At 35.2% G+C, this 19,705-nt stretch overlaps 1 protein-coding gene across 3 annotated transcripts in view; it reads left to right on the top strand.

The window, feature by feature from the left end:
• Pde8 (Phosphodiesterase 8) overlaps positions 1–19,705 on the top strand; it is a 218,165-nt gene that overhangs the window by 67,290 nt on the left and 131,170 nt on the right. For 2 of the 3 annotated variants that reach the window (XM_049845226.2, XM_049845227.2), the window contains exon 2: positions 2,212–2,512. In XM_049845226.2, coding sequence (XP_049701183.2) covers positions 2,263–2,512 — 250 coding nt within the window. In that variant the 5' untranslated portion in view covers positions 2,212–2,262. Of the gene's footprint in view, positions 1–2,211; positions 2,513–17,533; positions 18,443–19,705 lie in introns of those variants that run through there. The other variant, XM_049845231.2, reaches the window with a different exon arrangement.

Here is a 19,705-nt window from a genome sequence, read left to right as displayed (position 1 = left end):
AATTAAAAATGAAAACAAAACAATATTTATAATTCCACAAGGGTTTACCTGTTTGCCGCCCTTAATAACCATTAAGGATATCCCATGATTTCCCCAACTTCCAGCCAACTGTAAACTCATAAGCAACACGTTTTAGGACAAAATAAAATGTTTGCAGAGCCTTATTAAACAAATAAGACGTAATTAAATGTGTCTCTGTGTCTATCCCAAAGGTATAAATGGACTAAATTAACTAAGAATAAAAGTGGATTTTTGTTTCCCTTTAACGGTTTCTTTTCATAACTTGACCTTTAGCAGATACGAATAGGATTTTACAGATAAAGAATAAATGTACTTTATATAAAGCCTAGCTGGTTTCCGCAGTTTTACCCGCGTCCGGGCAAATCCTACTAATATTATAAACGCGAAAGTTTGTATGTATGGATGTATGGATGTTTGTTACTCTTTCACGCAAAAACGACTGAATGGATTTTAATGAAACTTTACAATAATATAGCTTATACATCAGAATAACACATAGGCTACAATTTGTAAACATATTGTTCGAAATACTAAACCTGCGCAGACGAAGTCGCGGGCACCAGCTAGTAGCCTATAATACTCGAGATAAAATATATATAGCATATGATACTCGTACTTGGGGTTAATCTCCCTTCCCAACAGTGAAAGAATTTTTCAAATCCGCCCAGTAGTTTCGGAGCTTGACGAGTGCTCTACCACTGAACTCTGTCACTGAATCGATATTCTTTCTTCCATTACCTTTCATCAGAATTCCATTATTAATTTAAGGTTTCCTCAGCAATTTGAGGTATTTTTAATGTAATTTGAGGCACCCTCAAATTAATTAAAAGGAAAGTATAGATAGGACTATTGTCGATGAATAATATCAATAGCGAACAAAATATTTCTACTATCCCACAGCAGATTATTGTAATAATTCCACTAAAAGATCCAAGCTACGGAGTCAATGTACCATTAAAAGAGATATTTCATTATTTACGTTATATATACAGGATGTTTTAAAAGGAATCCGTATCTTCGCTTGAGGGTTTTCGCAGAAAAGCGGTCAGTTCGAATGCCCCGGGCAATATTACTTAACGTTTCAAATAAAACAGTTACGCCAATTTATGTAAAAGATTTTTTTATTTGTCTTTGTACTGCTTTGTTCATAATAAGATGTTTTATTTCATTAAAAACTTAGCGAGAGAGAGTCCGGGGCGTAATCACAAAGAGATACGTTCCGGTAAACGATGCTTGTTAAATATTTTGTTTTTTTAACACATTTTTCCTATATGAAGAAGCTTTGTAAAATTTAGTCTGTTTTGGCAAAAAAAAAAATCTTTAACAGTAGGCTTTGTAAGACAGAGATTAAATACAGTATATAGTCTAAATACTATGTAAAAAATCCAGTAGTCAACCCGCTTGAAGAATAGACTTTAGCTTTTACAAAATTAGAAAACAGACGTTGAAAAAAAATCAAAACCAAAAGACAGAAAAAGGAGACATAACAAAATCGACATACCTAGTTTATTTTTAAATAAATAATAACAAAAAACTAAAACACGCTATTTAGAAACATTAAAGTTATAATTAAAAAACTTACGACAACTTCTCAAGAAGTCTTAAGCTACAAATTATTGAGACAAACTGATACCAACACAAGTTTGTTACGGCATTCTATTTTATAGGGAAACTTCGTTACTTCATGACGAACATAATAAAGGTTTCTGAAGAAAAGGATACTTATTAGGTTTTTATTTTTCCCCTTGTTTGTGGGGCAAAGAACCGGGTATCATCCTTCTCGTCTCAGTTACGGGTACCTATTCTTCAAGGTCGTCTGCAAAAAAGGGTTGGTCAGTTAAAATCTTTTTAAGCTGAAGTTGAAGTGCTCATTCTATTTGGTTTGTTATGTAAAAACTTAGTGTTTGTTGTGCAAATTGCAAAAGGCACTTATTTTTACATCAACAAAGGTGGCTTAAGGTGACAATTCCAGGTCTCTATTTTATTATTATAAGTTGTCGACCCAGGACTATAACCTAACCAATTCATATGAAAACTGATTTTGAACTAATTTTTCACTTCGGTATTAAGTTAAGCGTATCAATCAAGTCAAGCGAAACCCTAGATTTTCACGCAACCAACAAATCACTACGACAACGCCTTTCAAAATTACCTACTCCACAATCTAACCACCAAATCTCCTTGTTCCAGATAAAACAATGGTATTCAGTGCGAGTGTCAGTGCCAAAGTGTAGTGCCAACATGGGATGCACGCCAAGCATGTTGCTTGACCATAAGAGCCGTCGCCGCGATAGCACGGGCTCCCAAGAGGCAGCCTTGGCTAAGGTCGCCCCAACTCCCGTCTGCAACAAGGCGGTTCAAGCTGCGAAGGCACCTAGAGCCTCGCTGGAGTCCGATGGCTTTAGCATTCAGTTGTCCAGCAAGAAGGATAGCTATGTGTCCCAAATGGGCAATAACTTTGCGACGCAGTTGCATATTAAGAGGATATCTGGTGAGTTTGAGAGAGAAGAAAGTGGGGCTATACACACTACACACACATAGTTTAAACATAAATCTTACTTTCATCCTAGCTATAGTTACTTGCTCCACAATTTTCTTATGTCTTGATAGAAAAATTGAACACATAAAATCGCTTTTGAAGTAAAATACGAATGGTTAAGTAAACGTTATGATAAACTGACAGCTTTCCTAAAGCAAATCCCACTCTAAATATCTTGAAAGCAAATTTATTGAATAACGGCCAGTTAAAATTCCTTCATTCTAGATGTTACCTTATTGGCGTAAGACCTATTGCATCATTATTCACAATGGTCACTATATCATTCCGAGCAACAATTTCGATGCGTTTACAATCGCGGGTCGTAATATTTGCCAGCAGTGTACATCAGGCGCTAATCGACGGCGAGACTCATTAATTTGGTTAACGTCTTTAGTCGAGCCTGATTAAAACTGTTAATTTTTCAGTGAAAATTCTTAGAGTTCCATTAGACTAAAGTCAGTGTGACTTTCGGTGTTAAGATCAAATAGGTCTTTTCGGGGTCTTAAGGAAGGTCAAATTCTTTGGTAGTTTTTCTACAAAAGGATAAAAAGTGTTGACCTGCAGCTATTTATTTATGATACCTTTGTAGAACCAAACAAATTATAAAATTGTTACTTCAACTCGTCATCATAATTACGATTTATACCTAGTAGACGAACAACATAAGATATTTATGATTAGGGATATGCCACGGTTACGCTATTTCCTCGATTCAAAACGTGTGTTCTAAAATCAGTGAATCCGATATATCCTGGAACTGAAAATTATGCATGCAACGTGCACAGCCCACACTGAGCTCACGTCAACTATGTGTATGAAATAGCATCATGTCTATTTTGTGCAGGGGATTAGGCAGATGTCAGGATCGTTCACAAATTGTTACTTAGTTATGTTTATACAAAAAATTGTACACAAATTAACAAATCATGAAAAAAATTTAATAGCACAAAACCATACATCCCTATGTGACAGTTGATGAAATGTAGGAAACTAGGAACCGAGAAATACCTCTATTTTGTTTGTAGTACATAACATTGTCTAACTGAAAATAAACCTTTTCTCTATACGAATGTACGAATTTATTATTGACTTTTCAGTAATTCTTTTCGAACTTTCTCGAAAGTTATTATGGGATTAATATCGGAGCGTTAAAAATTTTATCGCCCTCATAAAATCAATTAAGTATAATACAGACCCGAGCCATAATTTCGCTGAAAATATAATAAGTACTTAGCAGGAATTTATTGATAATAATTTTTGATAACTGGAGGCTAAAATAAGTTCAATCCTCTGGAGATATTCGTTTTATTGTTTATACAATTTGTTTGATCCTAAAGGATTTTGATATTATTAAAGCTAAGTTGTTATTTATGTAGTGTCCCGAGGGCGAGGAATTTATCATATAAGAATGAACTGTATTTTAGGCTTAATATTGTATTTGAGTATGTAACTTCAAGGTCGAAAAAAAGGGATTAGCTGAGTAGCTTTTAAAGTTGTGTTAATAGGAACATAGTGTAATAGATTGGCTCTGTTTGACTTCTTTTCTGCCTTTATAATTTTTCAGGCTAAATCTACAGTAAATAAGTTTTTTTAAAACCTTCTCCCGGGTTTGGTTTATGTTTTAGTTATTTTAAACATTTTAGTAATTTAGTGCATTAAACATATTATATTTTTTATATAATTGGTTCAAAAGCATGACACGTTTCCCACACCTCAAGACTTCTCGAATAGGTATTGATTTTATCACAGGCTTCGGCAATTCGATTGATTTCCTTTATGTAAAATATTACTTATACCTTCCTATAAGCTTCATGAGCATAAGTACTTTTGTAAAGAAACGACGTGTATTCAAAGTAAACATTGAAATTATGGAGGAAATGAACTTGGGGCGATGTACTTACAAAATTTGTACTTTCTTAGATATATCCGAATTTTCCAAACATGTTTTGAGAAATTATGATTAGGAGAGAAAATTGAAAATCATAGAGGGGTCCTACGAGAATGTAGGTGTATTATCATACTTAATTATTCTTTGTAGCACTTGGGTATTACTTGGGCTGATAAGATTCCGAAAATTTTCTTCAATTTATGTCACCTGTTTTCCGTAGTCAAGTAATGACCCAACAACGACATTTAACAACAAAAACAGTCGCAATAATATCACTTTCGAACCTTTAATAAAACCTTTTCAATTTAAAAGTACACTTCAAATAAAATCCCATGAATTTATCGTATCAATTAATTTTTAAATAATCGTACGAGTGCAGTGTGAATCGTAACTTACGTTCGCGCATGCGTGGTAGCGACCCATTCAATCGGCCTTTGAGACCAACTTGCTACGTACTTTATGATAGTGAAAACCCAGTCGATGTTACTGATAATACTTTAATTGAAAGACTGAGAGGTTATAAAGATAATTGATTGCACAGAATTCGTATTTAAACTTCAATTTGGCTTTATCGAGATCTTTTTTGTGGATATGGGCTTTTGAGTGCAGTTTTGCGAAGTTAATGGGGAGAAAGATATGGATACCATTACCTTTGGAGCTACTGAATCTGAATAAATAATTATTTTATTGTTCTTTAATTTTATTTGTCTCTACATTTCTTTACTTAGGGAAAGATTTTTATTTAATTTTAATAAAAAGTATGACCAAATATAATAGACATCTTTTAAATAAGAAAATACCTACAATTAAAGTTCTAACAACTTAACAAAGTTAGCTAAGTCCATAAAAGTCCGCTTTATAGATTGGAAATTCAATTGCGAAAAAATTAAAGCATCAAGCTCTAGTTCAATAAATTTTCAAACTTGTAACTTTTTGAAACCAAAAACACAAAATTCATTGCAAGGGGCTCTGACAGTCTGATTAGCATTTCCAACGAGCAATTTGGAAGCTCAAGAAATTCTTGTACCAACAAACAGACATACAAAAGCTAATTACAATGCATACAATATTCTACGAAGGAATAACTTAAGCGACAACTTACGGCGACATACATGTAGTGTAACCAGGCGAATGACGAAACCTGGACATATGTATCTTTAACTACATTAGGGCCAGATGTCACCGACAACATGAACGTCAATTTTCTAGAACAACTATTTACTTTGAAAATTAAATATGAAAATACGTACGTACAGCTGTTTTAGGAAAACTGTCGTTTAAGTTGTAAATGAACATGGGCTTAAATAGTGTATGGACTGTCCGTCATTTACTAAACTTGTTTTTTTTTTAGTTATAACTTTATTTATTTTTTGGCTTACTAACTTGGTATCGTAAACAATTGGAAAATAGTATTTCAAACTAAATTATAGAAAAATCTTTTCACCTGCTTTCCGGCTAAGCCCGCAAGTTTGTCCGTATTTTCAGTAAGACATGGTAAACCTTATATGTGACCAAGTTATGTCTAAGTTACGTTGAAGCACTTTCAAGTTGCAAGACACTTATTTGTATGTAGATTGTACATAATGTTATTACGCTTGGTACTTTCAGTTTGATGCTTGAGTGTTATATGCGAAGTTTTTAAACTTACATACTAAAGTATAATAAAAGTGAGTATAGAGGATAAAGTGCAAGCTCTCTTGTAGTATGAAGAGTAATCTAGTTTGTGTAGTGGGAAGAACTTGTAACAACTTAAAACCACTGTTGCGGGTCTTGACTGGGTGTAAACCAGAGTAGTTATATTGTGAACTATTGCTGTAAATATCGCTTAGAAAACGTAACAAAATCGAAACATAAAACAGTTTATTTCTTTGCTAATCTCGGGAACTTCTGGTCCGTTAAAAAAAACATTTCAGTGCTAGATAGCTCATTTATCGATGAAGGCTATAGGACTTATTATCCGAGTGTGCGAAGTAGTTTTCACTGGCAGAAGCCTCTGGGTATAGTTATCGAGTTACAACATACGTTTCACATATAACAGTACTTAGCTAATAAAATAAAATAATCTTCTGCGAAACACTATTTTACATAAAATACTTTCGACCTAACAGCACTGCAATAAACCCGGACTAATTAAAAAGCAAATGCATAAAGTTTAAAAATAAAGTTCATGTAGTTTTGTAGTGAGAATTGCCATTCGAGTGGCGTGCTGGCTGCACTGGCTTACAAAGTGCCACTCTACGGTGCACGCCATCTGTGACGTCATAGGTAATCGGTGTTACTCGACACAAGTATTCATTCTATACTATAGAATATATAGGTAACTAGGGAACACAATGATAGAATTACTGTGATGCGTTTTTCTTCTGAATCATGGGTGCCTTGATACGAGTGTTTGTAATTATTTTTTGTATTTTTAGCATGTAGTGAGAATAACAAGCGTTCGAGTGGCGTGCTTGCTGCGAAGGCTGTGCAAGGGTGTGCAAAGATTCTTTGTTTTATATATAGGTCTTCAAGAGCGCTTTATTTAAACGTTTGAATCCCTGTATTATGGGAACGATAATTTTCATAAAGTTTTCAGCTAAACACGAGTGAATAGAATCCAGACTACATTAAAATATCTCACATACTATTCAATTGACTAGACCATATTTCAAAACTAATATACACAACCCCACACAACATGACCATCACAGATCAGTACCTACTACAGAACCCGATTGCTAAGCCAGTGCGCCAACTGTACCGGTAGTGGATTGTGGTCTGATCTTAAGTCAACTTCTGTAATTGCTTTGGCTAACCACAAAGTTCACACTGTAGAGGTAGCCACTGAAAATCGGACGAGGTTTTATTCCTGAGCACAAGAAAATGCTTGAAATAAACTTGAACTGAATAATACTAATGTCACCATTATTGGTAAAAGGTCATTACGGGGAAAAATATTGTTAACTATTTCCCATGACGCTTTATCCAGCATAAACAACTTAGTTTCTATACTTAGGTACTTATAGAATGGCGAATCAATAACTTCCTTTTATGAACACCAAAAACACATTTCAAATGAAAAAACATGTCTAGGAACAACTACGTGGAATATCGTATAGAAACCTGTTTACATGTACATCATTAAAATCACTACTATAAGTACAAGATGCAATGAAGAATAAGCATTCAAATAATATATGTAAGGTACATACAGCTTTTTTGGTGCTAGACGAAATATTATATTTTCTGTCAGGTTTTATAAATAAGTTATGTCTATTGACACAACTCTCTATGATATAAAACATAAGCAAACCGTCATAGTAGCTGGAGATATCAATATAAACATAATAGATTTAGATAATAGCCAGGCGACAAGTTACTCGTGCCTCATGGCCTCACACGACTTGGTCCCTGCCATAACTGTTCCCACAAGAGGTGGTTCATGTATTGACCATATTTTCGTTAAAACAAACGCAACTCCACTTGGTCTAGTTTGCAACCTATCAATCACAGATCACGACTTAGCGCTATGTAGTATACCCCTGAAGTCGCAGAACAAGAAACAATCTAAACGCTGGAAAATCAAAACCGATTGGGACGCTGTGGTTGATGAGATCGCCAAATCAGACTGGGAACCCGTATACAACTCCTCATGTGTAAATTTTTCATTAAACTTATTCAACAACATCGTCACTAGTGCCATCAACAAACACACAAAGGAAATAAAAATCCCGAGGAAACTAGCCAACATACAACCATGGGTCACCCCCGGCTTAATTAGATGCATGAGACACCGTGACAAACTGCACTTAGAATGCAAAGCCAATCCGAATGATGACATCAAACGTTTAATTTACACCCGATACAGAAACTACGTATATTTATTGCTACGGAATCTCAAAACTTTGCACAACAAGAAGGAAATAGACGGAAATAAAGACAATCCCAAAAGACTTTGGACTGTCATAAAAGACATATGTGGAAATAAAAACACCCAAAACAATGCTAGAGAGCTAATGGCGTCCAGTCTCTCCCCCGCGCAAGCACTCGACAGTTGCAATCAACATTTTGTTAATGTGGGAGAGGTACACGCAACCAAAATTCTTAAGAAACTTGGAATTACACACAACTCTTTAATAGATTCTTACCGACCTCCACAAACCACCTCACAATCATTTTTCATAAATCCTACTGACGAACAAGAAATCACCGACATCATACGTAATCTAAAAATTGACAGTGCTCCTGGTCCCGATCAACTCACAGTACTCCTACTCTCAAAATGCCTAAACAGCTTTATAAAACCTCTAACCTACATTTTCAACTTAAGTTTGGAAAGCGGAGTCTTTCCTGACTCCTGGAAGACGGCATCTGTTACTCCTATCTACAAAACTGGTCCTAAAGGCGATCCTAAAAATTACAGACCTATAGCTCTACTAAGTATAGTTTCAAAAATACTAGAGAAAATTGTTAACAGAAGACTTATAGACTACCTCGAAAAAAACCAAATCATCTCAGATCGGCAATTTGGCTTCCGTCAAGGTAGATCCACTGAAGACGCTGTGTCACTTTTGACAGATCGAGTTTCTCACCATATAGAACATGGAGAATGCTGTATTGGTGTATTCCTCGATCTCGCAAAAGCGTTTGACACAGTATCGACGGGGCTTCTACTAAAAAAATTAGAGTTCATAGGCATTAGGGGCATCCCTCTGGAATGGTTCCGCAGCTATCTCACATTCCGAAAGCAATATGTTAAAATAGGCAACCAAAGAAGCATACTCCTCCCAATCAACTACGGCGTGCCTCAAGGCAGTACACTCGGTCCCACCTTATTCACACTGTATATTAATGACATAGTAAGTTTACCTATCAACGGTGCGGAAGTAATAACATACGCCGACGATACAGCCATTGTCTTCCATGGCAATACTTGGGATGATGTTCGCAACGTAGCAGAACGAGGTCTTTCCGAAATTGCGTTATCCCTAGACCTTAATCTTCTGACACTCAATATAAGCAAGAGCAAATTCATAACCTTCTGTAAGACGAACCATACATGCCCTCCTCGCTCATTTATTATAAAAATACACGCATGTACACAAACAAATAATAATAATCCCCAACAAAATTGCGCCTGTGAAACCCTCGAACGTACTGAAACAATCAAGTACCTAGGCATAATCATAGACCACCACCTAAACTACAAAGCACACATCTTCTCACTGTCAGCAAGAGTCCGCAAATTAATATATGTCATGAAAAAACTCAGGGACTGCTGCCCATTAGACGTACTGAGAACGGTTTACTTCGCGCTCTGCCAATCCGTAATACAATACTGCATACGTATATGGGGGAGTGCCGGAAAGAGCACCTTCATTACTCTGGAAAGAGCACAACGAGCCTTGATCAAGGTAGCTTTAAAACTACCTTTCAAATTTCCCACGGACTTAGTATATGAAAAGTTTCAAGTACTGAGGGTCCGCCAACTGTTCATACTTAAGGCCACGCTCGTCACCCACACCCTTGTCAAAAAACGCGCCGACTATCAAGACATACTTAGGAAACGGGTATATAGGATTCCTATTCCAAACGCCACCTCTGAACTTGCTAGACGTTGTTCACAATTCTCACATGCAAACACATATAATAAGGTCAACAGAATTTGTAACTTAAGGGACTGTACATATAATATGTGTAAAAAGAAAATAACAGCAGCCCTCCTAAAACTGTCGTATACGGAAACTGAAGCTCTGTTGTAGCACAAGCTCACTCACAACATCAACACTGACACTCTCACACTTACTCAACACACCACACACCCTCACCACACACACACTACCTCACACATTCCCTCACACACACTCCAAACCAGCACAAAAGCCCTAATACTTCACCCTGTTTTTTATGTAAATTCTATGCGTACATAATTAAGCCCTTCCCTAAAACTCTGTTTTACTTAATTTTTATATGTACCTAAAATTTAAGTCCTTCGCTAAAACTCCAAAGATACTATGTAACTTTATAATATTAAGACTATCGCACTCCGAGCCACAAGACACAAGCTGCGCTTAGTTTGTGGCTCAACGACAACGTAAACCATGTAAAGTTACTTTCTGTGAATAAACATTATTTTATTTATTTTTATTTATTTATTTATTTATTGAAGCGTAGTGTACTGATAAGAATACTTCGGTAGAATGATCGCAGTTCCCAACTTGTTGAATGACAGATTATGAAAAAAGTACGCCAAAGTTACGAAGTTACAGCTCAGATAATAATTCTTTGAAGATTGTTAACTTTTATCATTGTTGACGGTTTTAATTTATTTATTACATTTTATTATTTTATACAGTTTTATTTTAACTTCTTTAAAATTTTGTTAATTTCGACTAACTCTCATTTTACATAATTACATCGGTACTTTTCTGTTAATAAACTATGTTCGCATTACAGAATTAATGGACACTAACATATTCTGTAACGAACACATTTGCAGTGTCCATTAGATATTTAATGAGCCTGAACGTTAACGACACGCTGTAAATGGACCAGCTACCTCAACGCACCTTCTGTTCGAAAACACGGACATTTTGTTGGCAGCCAAATTTTGTAGAGCGCTTTCAAAGTTTTTCACTACCACACGCCAGTCGAGAGCCTAATCATCTGCGCACTACCAGCATGCCTATTCCGAGTCTTGGAAGTTAACTTTCTCAGCCCTCTTTTCCAGCTAGGAAAAGGCACCTGAATACGCACGTATACGCTTAACTGATTTTCTGCTACGCATAATTTCCTCGCGTAGTCCAAACTGAGCGGCAAAGTAAGTAGGTACCTCTTACCTCTACGTAAAGTTTACAGTTACATTTTCAAAACGACCACCTCGAAACTTCACAACACAAATACCTCTTCATAAAATAGTAAAGATATTATCAAAAATACACCAAGATCATCTTACAAAGTAAAACGAAAACCTTTTCATACCTTTATACGGGAGTCCTCTATGTCTCTTTTCAAAGGGGATTTGAGACAAGTGGGGTAGTTAAAATAATACTAAACCAAGGATACTATGGTGATAAAGGAATACAATAGAAGTGGGGTGAAGTGGAACCCTGTTCTAATCCTTTGGGTACGGTCATAAGTTTTGTGTATCTACTGTGTGTAGCAAAATATGGGAGATCTGATACTTTTGTGGGTTGGGTGTAATTAAATGGTTGGGGAAACATAATTATCTAAAGTATATCTAGGTGTGTATTTATAATAATTTGCTTTTTGTTACACATAGAACACCATATAAGAGATTCCTACTTTCTGGGAAAACTACTCCGGGTGTAGGGATAAAAAACTTCTTTCTAACACTAAAAAAGATTTCCAAATCTACTTGATTCATAATTTTAAGATGGTATTTCTTCTAAAACGATGCATCGTGAAAGCAATTTTAGATAGGTTACACGAAAATTAAAACGTAGCAGTTTGTTTCAGTTTCACCGACCGATTACGTAATCAACTGTTGCTGAAATCGACTTATAATCCTAGGCACCTTTAATAAAATCAGTTTCCTAAGATTTTTCTTTATTATGTTTAAATACAGACACATTTCCGAGACACCATTTAACTAGGCCTTCAGCAAATAGGTGGAGGTAAATACCTATATGTAAATTAGTATCCACTGTCACCCGTGCGTCATACCGTGATAATGATAACAACTGATAATGATATAAAATGTCACCAAACTTACACACACGATTTTATACCTTAACTCTCAGAAAATAGAGCTTAAAATTGATTGGATTAAAGCGTCAGTATTTTTGACTGTTCGGAGTAGTAAGTAACTAAGCGTTTTGTTTGTAATCTGATGTATCAATAAGTTGTTTTTTTAGTTTGTCTATCAGTTGAGTAGTGGGTTATCGAAATAGTTGATCTAGCCATATCTTGATGGGGCTATTAATAGAACAAATAGGACAGTGAATTGAGGACAGGCACTTATCATAAGCGTCATGGTGAAACCAAATATGTTTTCATAATTTCAATTTTCCTATGAATGAAATAGGTAATACAGTAATATTCCGTGTTCATAAATTCCCATTTTCTGTATAAATTCTAACTTTTCTGGGTTTCCTAGTACGTATACTTACCTAATGATAGAAGTTAGTGATTCAACTGTTTTTCTAATAATTAATGAGAACAATAGCTTCCTATTATTAAATATTGAACCTAAACATACCAAAAATTCCCCTGGGTACTCCCAAACTGTAATAGGAAAAGGGTAGAATGTGTTTAAAGTCACTCGCTTTGCGTCTATTTAATATTAAAAGAAAGAAGAAGGAATGCTAAAATGCGAAATAATGCTCTTGGTCTACCTCTAATTCTTTGTCCGTTTAATTTTAAACGAACACCTTGAAAGACAAAAATATTTTTCATTTGTTTTTTTTTGCACCATAAGGCTCCGAAACTACTGAAATAATTTGAAGATTATTTTACCTTTGGAAAGCTACACTATCCTCAATTAACATAGGCTATATTTTATTCGGGCACTGGTAGTAGTTTCCACGGGACGTAGGTGGAAAGGCGGGAAAACAGTAGGTACTTGTCTACAAACTCTGTACTTAACAAAAAAAACGTGGCATTATAAAAATGCCACGTTGCCAAACAATGTGCCATCCATTCTATTTACATGATACATTTATGTTCCATACTTTCCATATTTTTTAAATCTGTATGTAAATTCGGTGTCATATCCATGTTGCTGGAACCGCAGCAATTAGAGTACTCGCATACTGCAGACTTTTGAGTTGGCCGACAGTTTGATCGGGCGATTCATAGGTATGGAAATGAATGGTAGTAGGTACAGTAAACTGCACATTAGTGGTAACTGTCATGCTCATTAATTCAATAGTAATAAGTACGATTTTCCTATAAAACTGTTACCACTGACCTGAAGTTGACTGTACGTCATAACAATGATCAGGTATCCGACCAAATAAATCCTTTGATTGAAGTCGTGATTAGGTACTGAAAAAAATATTTTTTTTCTGACCATCAGGCAACTGTCGGCCGACTGTTTCGTCTGCAGTTTGCGAGTACTATTAGGGTTCGTTTCAGTCCATTGTTATTTGTGAGCAACGCCGGGCGAATACATGAAATTGTAATCAATGACTGGATTAGAGGCTTTGGATTCGAAAGTTGAGCTTTTGAGCTTTTTAAAATTAATGTGAAAGAATAGGCGGTTTGTTAATACACTGCACTGACTGAAAAATGTTACAATAATTCAAAAATAGTAGAAAAGGTTTCCTCCAGTTTCCAATTGAACTTAGAAAATGAAAATCTTTTCTCAGTAATTCTTTGAATCCTAACACGACAAAACGTTGTTCTAAACAAACAATTTAATTACACCTAATTATTTATAAATTAGATAACAATTGCTGCCCAGCCTAAAAATATCAATATCAAAATAATACTTTGATAACCTAACTCTTTACTACATAATTGATTATTCGGTTGCTATGGTAACGCCAAAGTGACCTATATCCCCTATATCCGATATAAAACAGCTAGAGGTTACTAACCTCCTGCTTAAACGGTGTTGTTATCTTAATCCTGGATTAGCTTAATCGTGGTTTCGGTGGCGCCAACATGTGTAAGGCGAGCTGACCTTAGTAGCAACAAGTGGTGGATTATTGTAGTCGTATTTCACGTCTGTGGTACGAATAATATTAAAGGCAGGAATATGGGGAAGGTTGGATATATAAAAATTACTTTTACCTACTTTTTATTTTTTGATAGATTCCACGGCCTTTTTTTAATTTTGTCATCATAGGTAAAATTGGTGTCTATAGACATTGTTTTACTATGCCGGTTTTAAACTAACAACGATGAGAAAAAAACATCTTTCGTACTTTTTTCGTGTATGCAAATCCGTCAAATCATGCGGGAACACGTAGAATGGCGGTAAAGCAATCAACGTTTGCATAGTGATGTGTCATATGGAAGAATTTGTCCGTACCGTACTTCATTCAAGGATCCACAGTCCCATAGATATTTATTTTCGGAGTACGGAAAACGTGTACAAGCGACTGCACCTGGGACCTAGCTCTATTAATCAAAATTTCCATTAAATTGACATAAAAACGGAACACAAACGCTATTAGTGTTGCACTCAAAAACATCGATAAAATTAAACGCATGACCTAAAAAGTTAAAAATAAATATTATAATAAAACTCCACACTTATCTAAAGTACTAATAAAGCTTAGAGTTGATGTGTAATGAAAATTCGCTCATTACATCGAGATGGGAAGCCCTGACATAAAATTTATGGGCATCGATTATTTAGACGTGTCTGATAAAAAGCCTGTATTCAATGGTGTAATACGGACTGTATCTAATCGGCTTAGCTGGTTTAACGCGTCAACGGGCGAGGTAGCTAAAATTGATCTTTTACGTAGAATGTATCGATAGAAATGGATTGCAGATCGGAAATGTGGTGAAATTTTTTTAAATAATAACAAACTGTTTTTTTTTTACTTTATATTTTTAAAAGACGCCATAAATTTATTATGTCACTTATGTCCTAACTAAAGCAATAATTTATACCTGTTATCAGTAAAACACTTTATGAAAATAAGCTAATTAAAAGCTCCAAATCTATTCATGAAACACGCAATGAATACATTCGGTAGGTAATATTCATAGGGTCGTAACAAGACTGTTTACACATTTATCGATATATTTCTTCGATTAGATATTACCTATAGGTACCTAAAGACAAGTATTAAGTAATAACAGGAATGTCATGTTCTACATGCAGATAATAAAATTGCACGTGCATATGATAACTTTAGCTTGCACTTATTGAGTACAGTAATTAATTAAAAATAAGGCTATATTTCTCTCTAAAAATCATTTATATTGGAGAAGACTGGAAAAACAAACTTAGCCTAAAAATACTTCAAACGATTTACCTACGTCAGTTAATCCAATTATTTGCCGTAAAAAAAGTATATACTTTTTAGTAATAAAAATAAATTGAATTAAAAACATTTATTTAAGTGCCCACGTCTAGAAAAGCATTTCTACTATCTAGATAAGTAGTGTCTAACAAAGTAAACTATAATACATCAAGTTATAGCTACAATTACATTTTCCCCTACTAAGACCGACTTCTGACACGTGGCAATGTATTTTTATTATTATTAAACGGTTTTATTTAGCTCACCCAGTTTGTTTTATTTATTCATTCTTGGGTCAAATTTAGTAATTCAAATTTCACCCTCTTCCTGTCAACCGATTAATCTGAAATTTTGTATACACCTTTAATTCCGATGACAATACAATATAGTAATATCAATAACATTGTAAATCCAATATGGCCGCCGGCACAAAATGGCGGATAACGTAGATTTTATCAATCCCATCAATATGGGTATCAAATGAAAGGGCTCAACAAGCAGAATACAATATACTATAAAAAATTGAAATCCAAGATGGCGGCCGCTACAAAATGGCGGATAACGTAGGTTTTATCAATCCCATCAATATGGGTATCAAATGAAAGTTCTCAACCAGTAGAATACAATGTACTATATAAAATTAAAATCCAAGATGGCGGCCTCTACAAAATGGCGGATAACTTAAGTTTTATAAATCCCATCAACATGGGTATCAAATGAAAGGTCTCAACAAGTAGAATACAATTTACTATGCAAAATTGAAATCTAAGATGGCCGCCGCTACCAAATGGCTGATAACAATTTTTTATCAATCCCACCAATATGGGTATCAAATGAAAGGGCTTCACAAGTAGAAAACTGTCAGTAACTCCAGCGGGGCCCAACAGGGCCAAGGCCTGCCTGGGCTGCGAGATTGTTCGAAAGAGTTACCACGGCCCTGGTACATAAAAGGCCTACGACGGAACAAAACGGTTCTTAGTCAAGAGTCTGGCACTCCCTCACCGCTGCTGACCCACAGCAGGAGAGGTCATGTGATGATTTTTGGGGTCGTTAAAAAAAAAGTATCTGGAAGGGCTATGTATTGAGGAATTAGATTGTAATAAATTGTCAGGTAAGAGACCGTGTAATAATGATGCACTAAATGAATTAGATAGAATGAGGAATATTCGGTAGGCATTTTCATTAAATACTAAAACTAGAAAATAAAAATCGGTAAAAACTTTTAAGTTAAACGGTTTTATCTTATGTGCACTGAAAACTAGAAAATAAAAATAGTTACTTACCTGTCAACCTACGTAGGTGGTCCCGGTCATATTAGACTAAAATAAAACGTGGGGCCCCTGTGAAATCCTACCTATGGCAAAGCATATCTTTATACTTTGGTAGATCATGAGCTACGGCTGATTATTGATTGTCAAAATCTCCAGTTACGATTATAGTAAGCCGATGCAATCCACACCTATTATACCTCTAGAAGAGAGTACTACAGCAATAGTTAATGGGCCCCACGTTTTTATTTTAGTCTAATATGACCGGGACCACCTACGTAGGTTGACAGGTAAGTAACTATTTTTTTATTTTCTAGTTTTCAGTGCACATAAGATAAAACCGTTTAACTTAAAAGTTTTTTTACCGATTTTTTTTGCATTAGCAACAAACAAATGTGCGACGATATAGCAACACCACATTGGGACCGTGCCTTTATGATTAATGTCTCATTAAGATACAAATCTCGAGTCTGTTGGGAACTAATTCTTTCGTCACTTTGATTATCAGCCAAGATGATCAGCTTGTTTTTTTGTACTGACTTGTAAATACCATGTTTTAATGCGTGCAAATGTAATTAGGAGATAACTTATTCATTAAACTACTCAACTGAAAGGTGCAAATTCGGTCGTATTTACTTAGACCTGTTTCCTGCTTTTTGTGTAAAATTTTGAAGGCTCTTCCTTCAAAATAGCGATCGTTGACGTCACGACGAATACTTCGTCAGGAAATTCGGCTGACGTCACATGACGTAAGGTGAGCTGCATTAACTGTAAATTCTTCAAACAACAAAACAAACGATTAATCTTACGCGATAATCGATAAAGCTAATCTGCAATATAATCGATGCCAGACGCAGGCCAGTCGACCTTCGCTCACGTGGACCGCGCAAATATGCCAATGTTTTTATCTCCTCGCTAACTCGTGTCTAACACGATGCTGTAATATTAAAAATGTTGTGTAGATACGTTGAATATCTTCTAGTTCATGACTGCGAGTCGCGGATTGCGCCGGCGCTTATCAGTCGACCTCCAGTTACGTACAACGACGCTGCCTTATTAATTACAAGAAAAAATCAACAAAATCGTTAATAAATATTTGTGAGCACACTTCACACCTACAGTGATAAATAACGTAAAGAAAAACACGTGGGGAATCGTGACTAAGTTTGTGACAAACGTGTAATTTTATTTAGAATAAGTTTTAGTGTATTGTGGTTTAATTATATTAACGATTATTTTGAACTAGTCATATGGAATTACCATTGAATAATGAATCCATTCACAGTGCTAAAATTGTATGAAGCGGAGCTAGGGATGTAGATCCGTTGTTCTAATTATTAAAAATGTTGCGCGCCAAAATAAAAATATGTAATGTCGGTAATAAAAAATCAGTGTGTTATAGTGCGCAGGCGTTTAATGAGCACAGACTGCTGCCGCTTTGTTTACGGTCGTGTATCGTGTTACTGCAGATGATAACGTGTTGCCTAGTCTGTGATATTCAACGCGTTTGACGTTCGATAAACTATTCTAACTACCGCGAGTGTGCGACTTCCTAGCTACAAATTATTTGTTTAAAAAATTATATCGATATACCGTGTGGACGTCACTAGTGCTGGAATTTATGTGTGATTTGACATCCGAGTAAGCCTTTGACGGAGAACGTCTTGAAGTTATTTTTTTCGTAAAAAATTACAGTGTTTATAGACAATGGTGTTTATCGATGGACTTTTAGTGAAAATGTATGAGTGCTAGTTTTGTTTTTGTGGCATTATGGAGGTGGACAACGAGGAAAACACAGGTGAAGTTATATTACTTAAGTTGTTAGTTATTCATGTAGTAATTCTTGACGTAACTTTGATTATGAAAAAATATTTACTGTTCTGATTACGGTTAAGGCTCAAATTCTGGCATTCCGTATTCGTAATAGAATACTTATTTAGAATTTCAGTGCTGAATGTTAATTCAAAAAAATATATTTCTGCGAAATTATTTTTTACAGTGCTCCTCACTTTGAAAACGTAAACGTTTTATTTTTACTTATTAAACTGACCAATTCAAACGGGTCTACGGAAAGAAAAAAATACCTATCCTAATGTGTGAAATAATAATTTTTAACACCTATGTGTATATTTTTGACTTTTAATACCGTATAGCAAACCATTTCGAAAAATATACCAATACAATTACCTTACCGCCAACTATCAATGTAATAGAAAAATATCCAAATCATTACACCTTATATAAAATATTAATTTCAAACAAAATAATTTATTATTTACCATTAAAGTATCAATTTGTGACGTCACAACATACACGTCACACGCTAATTAGTTATTATTTATTGTTAGAAGGTATTATTATCCGTAAGTGTATAACTACATACAAACAAACGTAGTCGTATAAATAATACAATTAATAAGAAGGAAAAATCTACTTACCTACGGTCCGTTTCATTACAAGACTTAATAATTTCCTTAATTATTTTTCAGTTTAAAAATATACTTTTTCCAAGTGATTTCGTAGAAAATTCTACCTTCTCTTATATCTTTGCTATCTGTGGGCCGCAAATGCATTAACATGCAAATGCGTGTTTGAGCCACTTAGGGGTGTTTGCAAAAAAGGCTGAGCTGCATAAAGGCTCATCATTAGTTTTTAGGGTTCCGTACCCAAAGGGTAAAACGGGACCCTATTGTTTTCACTCCTCTGTCCGTCCGTCCGTACGTCCGACTGTCACCAGGCTGTATCTCATGAACCGTGATAGATAGAGAGCTGAAATTTTCACAGATGATGTATTTCTGAAAAATAGAATTTAATAAATATTTTGTGGGGGCATACCCATACAACAAACGTGATTTTTTTGTCCGTTTTATAAATATATCCCCTTCGTGCGCGAGTCCGACTCGCACTTGGTCGGTTTTTTTTTTAACTTTTTTGCTGGCCCACTTGCAATCTAACTAGGTACGTTACTTGTTGTAGATGGACGATAAGGTAATTGCTATTTTTTCTTTAAACGCTTACGTAATCTTGATTACCTCAAGGTTTAAAGAACTTTGTTCCAGTA

This window comes from Helicoverpa armigera, chromosome 15, assembly GCF_030705265.1.
Source record: "Helicoverpa armigera isolate CAAS_96S chromosome 15, ASM3070526v1, whole genome shotgun sequence".
Taxonomy (NCBI): Eukaryota; Metazoa; Arthropoda; class Insecta; order Lepidoptera; family Noctuidae; genus Helicoverpa; species Helicoverpa armigera.
This window is presented reverse-complemented; position numbering and strand designations above follow the sequence as displayed.